General features: G+C 38.9%; 1 protein-coding gene across 2 annotated transcripts; it reads left to right on the plus strand.

Moving 5' to 3' along the window:
* Positions 1–345: 345 nt before the first annotated feature.
* Positions 346–5035, plus strand: LOC136697567 (opioid growth factor receptor-like). Of its 2 annotated transcripts, none has more exons than XM_066672766.1 (8): positions 346–594; positions 1582–1662; positions 1883–1924; positions 2091–2142; positions 2261–2339; positions 2653–2719; positions 3177–3325; positions 3411–5035. In XM_066672766.1, exons 1-8 carry the CDS (start codon positions 472–474, stop codon positions 3733–3735), a joined length of 918 nt encoding a protein of 305 aa, XP_066528863.1. In that variant the 5' UTR covers positions 346–471; the 3' UTR covers positions 3736–5035. The 2 variants fall into 2 exon arrangements, with proteins under 2 accessions (XP_066528863.1, XP_066528864.1); XM_066672767.1 differs by having other exon boundaries at positions 3267–3325.
* Positions 5036–8049: the final 3014 nt, after the last annotated feature.

Here is an 8049-nt window from a genome sequence, read left to right on the forward strand (position 1 = left end):
TCTGAATCTAAAGTGTGACGCTATTGTAGGTGTGTTTGACCTGGTGACTGAAGATACAAGTTCAAAGTACAAGTGCATGTGTATTTCATACAACACACTGCAAGTCTGTTGTCTGTAGGTGTACAGTTAGAGGTAGGATCTCTGTGCCAAGCAGGTGGGAATATATAAGTCTTTCTAATAAAGGAACTGGTGTGTTAACATATTTTTATATGTTCTATCAGGTACTTATTTGGTGCTTTATGGTATATGGTATATTTAGTCGTCCTCCATTTAGATCTTCCTGTAAGCTCATAACAGGAATACCTCTTCCCAGCGCGCTCTTTCACTTTCTGTTTGTAGATATTAAAACTACATGGGTGTGCTCCTGTCCATACAGCGAGTTTTTGACTGGTTTTCTCACATCTTCCACTTCTGCCCTGGTTTTATCGTTGTCTGAGAGTGTTGGTGAAACGGACACTGGAATATAGGCCTATGGATAGATATAAAACAAAACACCTAATGGGCAATAATTTATTTAGAGACAAACTAGAAGACTTCGACACAGAATATGATTCAACATGGGAAGACGACGAAGATGATGAAGAAACCGAGGATGTAAGTTGTATAACTTTACCTTGACTGTCGAGAAATGTAGTTTTACACCAGCTTTTAATATAACTAAGCAATAAAAGTTGTCTCTGTTGTTATGAATGTAAAATATCAAAATCAAAACTGAATTTTTTTTCGGTAAAGGTACAAAAATGAAAAACTAATTATTTTTATATACGGTTTTAAAATAACAAACAAATACAATCCTCTAAAGTAGTTAACTACATTCAGTCGGAACTTCAGAGAAATGTTAGCAAAGTCCCTGAGACATATTTGAAAGTGACACCGCTAGCATACGTGCTACTGGGAAATAGTTTAGTCAAGTGTTTACATGTAGTTTCATTTATTCATTCATTATCTGTAACCCTTATCCAATTCAGGGTCACGGTGGGTCCAGAGCCTACCTGGAATCATTGGGTGCAAGGCGGGAATACACCCTGGAGGGGGCGCCAGTCCTTCACAGGGCAACACACACATACACACACATTCGTGTGTTTTTTGGACTGTGGGAGGAAACCCATGCGGACACGGGGAGAACACACCAACTCCTCACAGACAGTCACCAAGAGCGGAAACGAACCCACAACCTCCAGGTTCCTAGAGCTGTGTGACTGCGACACTACCTGCTGCACCACAGTGCCGCCCTGTTTACATGTAGTGTACTTTTTATTCCAGGCATAGGTTAAACCCCTGAAAACTACTCTCCATTCATTAAAATGACATATTTATAAGTTACATTCTACACGAAATCCACTAATGCTTTAAAAGTGGCTTAGGCTCTACACCTTTGTCATCATTCAGTAACTGTTGCTCAGTTAGACTCTGCCTCTATCTCCACTGCTGAATAATTAATGTACAAGATCAAAACTCGATAAGGCAAGTTGTATCTAAACATATATAGATAGTATTTATATATATATTTATATAAAGTATAACTGATGTGGGAGAAAAATATTAATGAGACATTACTGATTATTACTTCCATTTTCTCAGAACAATCAGAGGTGGAGCCACTATGCACACAGGAATACATATGCTGCAATGGACATGCAGAACTTTAGGCATATGTGTCTGGTAAGTCTGACCAGCTTTCTTCTGCACTATGAATCTCAGGAATGAGATACACATTAAGCAGTCCTTATATTTAAGGTATAACCAAAGATCACTTCAGAAATATTCTGTTCCATAAAAAGTAGTGAAGGTAGTCCCACGAAAAGTAGTTTTTTTAATGGTGTGACTTTTTGTTTCCTAATTTGCAATGTATCTGTTTCATTTTGGGTGGTGTTTAATCTAGAGCGTCCAGAATGAACCAGAAGAAGAAGATGATGGGTATGAGGTAAGTTTTCCATTACCTTTACTAATCTACATATTAGATTTGATAAATTTGTCTCTTGATCGATCACATTCTCTGTATTTTGACAAATTTGTCATATCCCATATGTTTGTGAATGTGGTAGAACAGTGTGTCTGAATGTTTTTGTTTATACTTATTTTACTTGCAGGACATACCCAACCTGTTGTTTTACCTAAATAAGAAGGGATCTGAGCCTGACAGTATGACACGTTCTTCAAGAGTCATGATATTCATGTTGAAAATATTAGAAAATCTCTATAAGAATAAATAAATTGAATTAGATTTAAGAAGCTTTGAATTTATCCCTTTTATTTTTAGATGTCTACATTGAAGAATTTCATAAGAAGTGGTTTGGTGATTACAAAAGGCTGGAAAGAATGTACATCTATATTCAATGGTAAATTTTAACTCTGAACCACAGCTTCCTTTGGGAGCTCCAGTTTTCTCCCTGAACTAGAAAAGCAGTCGCAAACAATGAATTAATTAATAAAACTCATTACAATATTTTTAATTATATGTAATCATAATTATTATAATATTACATTATCTTGTTTGCATAAAGAGAATTCACTCTTTAGACTGGTACTGATATTTGGAACGCAATTAGTTTATTTTAGTATAAGAGCAAAATTCTTCAAAAACTAAAAAAAAACTTCTAAATTTTTTTTTGTTTTGTTTACTATTAAAACATTTCAAAAATTACTCCACAGGTTGTTTCCAATTCAAGAGAAAGGAATAAACTATGATTCATATGTGCTTTCTTCAAAAGAAATCATGGTAAGTATTCAAATCTATGATGATTTAAGATTTTATGGCTACTTTAGCTTTGACTTTTTAGACAGTTAATGTTTTTCTTGCTCTAATTTTAAAGTGTTCTGATGGAGGGATGTTTAATTTTCTGGGTCATGTTTGTACATTTGTTTGAGCAGTTCTGAAGCTTTTTTAGAGGCTGTACATATTGGCTTCACCCCATTATCAAAGTAATATTACAATGTTCTACAAATGTTAGGGTGCATTTAATGACAAAACTTATTTTTACAGTTTTTTCTAAAACGTTTTATTGTTTGATGGTAGGTGAATTCTGTTAGTTTCTAAACATACTTCTGTTTCCCAGACGGTTTAAAATTAATAAAGAAATTATTTATTTATTTAATGAATTAAATAAATCCAAAATATTACAATATTATGCATTTAAATTCAGTCATTTTTATACTTTTTTAAAATTTATTTTTAGTCTTTTCGTAAAAGTGAGATTATGAAGAAAAACCTGATAAAATCTTATGAGCTCATGCTGGACTTTTATGGTATAAAACTGATCAATGAGAACACAGGTGAAGTGTGCCGTGCAGAAAACTGGAAAGAGAGATTTGAGAACCTGAACAGGTTAGTACTGTATTCTTTTTCCACACATAATTTATCAATCCAACATGTTTTAGACATACTTTTATTTTTCTCTTTAATTTTGCAGAAACTGCCAGAACTGCTTCGGCATCACCCGCATCCTAAAATGTCTAGGAATTCTGGGATTTCAGCACTATCAGGCTCCACTTGTTCACTTCTTCCTCCAGATGACTCTGGGGCAGGGAGAACTTCCCAGAGTGAAGCAGAGTGTTCTAGACTACTTCATGTTCGCAGTTCTGGACAAGTCTGAGAGAAAGAAACTTATACAATTTGCATTTGACAAATTTGAGCCAAGAAATGAATTTGTGTGGTGTCCCAAAAGGATTCAGAGAAGATTTCTGAGGGAGAACAAAAACAAAAAAGCAGAGATGTTACCGATGCGACCAATGTAGTAAATCATTAACTGAATCAGGCACAGATGCAGAGATTGAGGACCAGGGGTGTGACCACCACGATCGAGTACAAAGTGATACATCAGCAAATGAGCCTAAGACCACAGAAGAAGTTTGCCTTCTAAGGAAGGCCAGTGGATTTGACGTACACCATAAACCCTTTGTGACACAATGTGACACCATTCAATGGAGTAAAGTAATTTTTTTAGCTCTAGCTGTGTTCATATCATAGGTTCAGTAGATCAAGTCTGATTAGTAAGCTACGCTTGAGTCAATTTGCTACATAAATGTTACATTTTTCTAGGGTTAGGGTTGTATCAGTCTTCTTGTTTTATTGTGACTCGAGTAATGTTAGAAGAATGTGTAAATGATTACTAATTTGAACACTGTATAAAGCTTAGATTTAGGTTTACAGCCCAAATACTGAGCTGCATTGTAGACAATTGTGAGCGCACACAAATCTTAACTAAAAACACTACAGGCAAGGCATGATGGGAAATACTTTAAATGTCCACATGTCTTAAATATCCCCTTGGGGCCACAGACACCATGGTACATTACAGATTTTGACTAATGAAGTTGCAGTTGCTCCACTTCTGCTTTTCGATGGTTGAAAAGGACATGGTGCATAAGCAGCTTGACTGAGACTGTGAGGAGGACGATGGAGAGTGACACATTAATTATCACATAACCTTACTTTAAATGTTTAAATTAGTTATGCTTCTGCTTTCCCATGGTATTCTTGGTGATTGCCGATTCTTAGTTGTGTGTCCTACTAATGGTCTGCAGCCTGGTGGTTGGGAACCTATGCAATAGAGAACGTGTCTTTCTTAGTGCACATATAACATTGAATATGAGGGTGAAAAAGACACTGAAATATCATCACAGATAAAATATGTGAAGAAGAATCATTAGAATGTTTCTATGAGAAATCGCTGTTGGACAAGAATTGAAGAGGGAACTAAACCAAAGAAATATTCTGTTTGTGATGTTTGCAGAAAAGTTTAGTCTTTTTAAAATATAAATATTTGCTTTTATAATGATAACAGATAAGGACTAGTGCCCCCTCCAGGGTGTATTCCCGCCTTGCGCCCAATGATTCCAGGTAGGCTCTGGACCCACCGCGACCCTGAACTGGATAAGGGTTACAGACAATGAATGAATGAATGATAACTGATGCAAGTTGTTAAACCACATCAATTTTTTATTGCTAGTTTTAATTATGTTTGTAAAACACGAGCTTGTTAATGATTTTTTTTACATTGCTGTTATTTCTAGGAAACATTTTGAATTATGAATTCCTAACCCATATATTTGAAGTTGATTGTAAAAAGGCATTGCAATAAATGAATCATTTCTCACTCAACCGAGGCAGAGTTGCTGATTTGGTTTTTTGGTGGGTGTGGTCAAATGCTCCTTGTCATTGCTATTCTTTGTTTAACCACATGATGGAGATACGGTATATAACACAAGGTCTACCCAACACTACTGTTTCTATTTTCTTTATTTACATTTTCATTGCACTAAATCTGAACTATTGTAAAGAATTATAAGTTTTTATTGTGTAAAATCTTAATACATCCTAGATAAATATATTGTGAGGCCAGGATTATACAAATGAGTTTAATAGAGCCATTTAAACAAAATCTGGAAGCTTAGTGAACAGCGGATTGACAACAGCCTGCAGATACATCGAGGGAGAAAAACAAGCTTTACCATTCTAAGACTTTATTGAGAAAAACAAGGCTTTTTAATTTACATGAATATCTTTTAACCTGTATGGCTTCACCATTCTAGTTACAAAAAAATGTAGTTAAAAATATACCTGTATATGCACATATATTTACATGTCATTTGTTTTGCTAGTACGGACCACACCCGTAGAGGCTGAAATGGGGAGGAGTTCAGGGTGGCTTATGATTTTGTATGAAGCCGGACCTCCCATTGGATAAATGACTATGAGAAAAGGGTGGAGACGGGGTGGAGGTGGGAGCAAGTTTTCAAACAGGAGGCTCAGTGGGTTCTATAATGGTTGAACATGGCTCTGAATATGGGGATCAGCAGGAATGACCCAGCGCGGAGGAGCGAGCTGACGTAGTGAAGCAGTCGAGTCGAGATCCATCTCCTGAACCTAATGAAGCAAGTGTGTCCAACGTGGAAATTATGTAAATTTGCGGGGTATATATAAGGCGTGCGAGGAGGAGTTAGGGTGTGGTCCTACTCCCAAAATTATGTTATTACATAACTTCAATTTGCTAGTACGGACCACGTCCATAGAGGCTGAAACGGGGAGGTGAACTCAAAAGTCTTTGGGGAGGAGTTCCGGGTGGCTTATGAATCCGTATGAAGCCGGATCCCCAAAAATTTACAAGAATTCTGGTCATTAAGTGCTACAGTATGGACAGGTTAAGGTACTCTTGTCAAGGGTTTGATTGGTGTCCTGTATTGTGTGTAGGTAAATGAAAGGGGTTAGTGAGTCTATGAATTAACTACTTTTAATAAACTGGTGCATGACTGAGTGTCATGTGAGACGGTAGAGGATTAGCATTAGGTTGAGTAAGCTGAATGTCCTTTATTGATTATGATGACAGAAATTCTAGCATGATTGGTAATTTGAGTATTCAAATGCCGCAGTGGTAAGGGGTAATGATTGCAAAATGTGATAGAGTCAGAGTTGGTCTTAAGAAGGCAAAGATCATCACATCGGCAGAAATCAAATCAATCAACTACTAATAGAATTTTAAAGTATCACCAGCTAAATGTCATTAAACTACAGTGTAACAATAATAGTGACATTAATTTGGGGCCACCGTGATAGTGCATCAGACAGTTCAATTTCTACTTCAGTGTAATTGATTGTGGTTGGTTAATGGTGAGGGATCTGAGGCTGGCAACAATAGGTGGAAAGTGGATTAGTAGCAGCCTTGAAGTCAAGTACAACAGAGGGGCAGCATTAAAATAAAGCGAGATGTCCTTTGTTGGCAGGTGTGCCCTGGTGGTGCCTTTCCAATGGCATAGAGGGAATTGAGAACGGAAGGGTGATCTAGAGAGATGACAGATGAGGCCAAATAAGAAGCCCAAAAAGGGTCAGCACTACAGGAATGGCGACATAGAGAGAAGGCAGATTGTCACCTGGGAGAAAAATCTGAAAGAGGGTTGATGCATAGATTAGACCCCTTGAGTGCCCAGAGGGCTGGACATATCGGGGTCTTTTTCAACTGGGCCTCTGTCTGAACCCTTACAGGACCCTCCCCTCCCGAGGAACGGCACCCGACGTTCCCAATGATGCAGCACGGTCACGTTTGAAGGTCCTTATAAGCTCAAGGTCCAAGATGTTGCGGACAGAGACCCAAGAGCACTCCTCAGGTTCATACCCCTCCCAGTCCACAAGGTACAAGGGGTACAACTGGGGCAAGGGTACTGCAGAGTACTGGCTTAAGACATGATATGTGAAACGTAGGATTTATGTGCATGGACCTTGGGAGACGTAAGCAGTAGAAGACAGGGTTCACTCTCCAAATGACCTTGAAGGGACCCACATAACGTGGGGCCAGTTTCCGGGAGTTCACACGGAGGGGCAGGTCCCTAGTGTGGAAGAGAAAGGAAAGCCAGACCTGCTGCCCTGGCCGAAAGGTAGGCCCAAGTTTTCATCTCTGGTCAGCAGCTCGCTTCTGGACCACAGAAGCAGCCAGAAGAGGAGCCTTTAGCCATACCCTGCGACATCGGCGAATGAAGTGTTCAGCTGCTGGATCCCCTACTTTAGCCTCCTGCTCTGGAAACATTGGGGGAACATACCCATATTGGCACTCAAATGGAGACATGCCTAGGGATGAGTGCAACAAAGTATTATGGGCGTACTCTGCCCAAAGCAGTTGATCAGTCCAATGACAGGCTCACAGAGGCGCCCAGTAGCTGGCAAAAAGCCTTCCAAAATCCACTGGCAAACTGGGGGTCACGATCAGAGACCAAATCTGTAGGAAGCCCATGAACCCTGACCAAATGCTAAAGGAGCAGTTTGGCGGTCTCCTTGGCTGATGGAAGTTTGGGCAGGGCAATGAATTTACAGGCTTTAGAAAATCTGTCAACTATGACTAAGGTCACAGAGTTGCCTTGGGATAATGTGACAAAGTCTAAGGAGAGGTGAGACCATGGGTATGAAGGGATGAGCAAGGGGTGAAGTAGGCCTGCCGGTCATGTTCTAGGCTCCTTGTTTTTTTCACAGATCTGGCAGGCAGCTACATAGACCAGAATGTCTTGGTCCATCTTGGGCCACCAAAAATGCCTTTGGACAAACTCCCGGGTGCGATTGATGCC

Source organism: Hoplias malabaricus, chromosome 5 (genome assembly GCF_029633855.1).
Source record: "Hoplias malabaricus isolate fHopMal1 chromosome 5, fHopMal1.hap1, whole genome shotgun sequence".
NCBI lineage: Eukaryota > Metazoa > Chordata > Actinopteri > Characiformes > Erythrinidae > Hoplias > Hoplias malabaricus.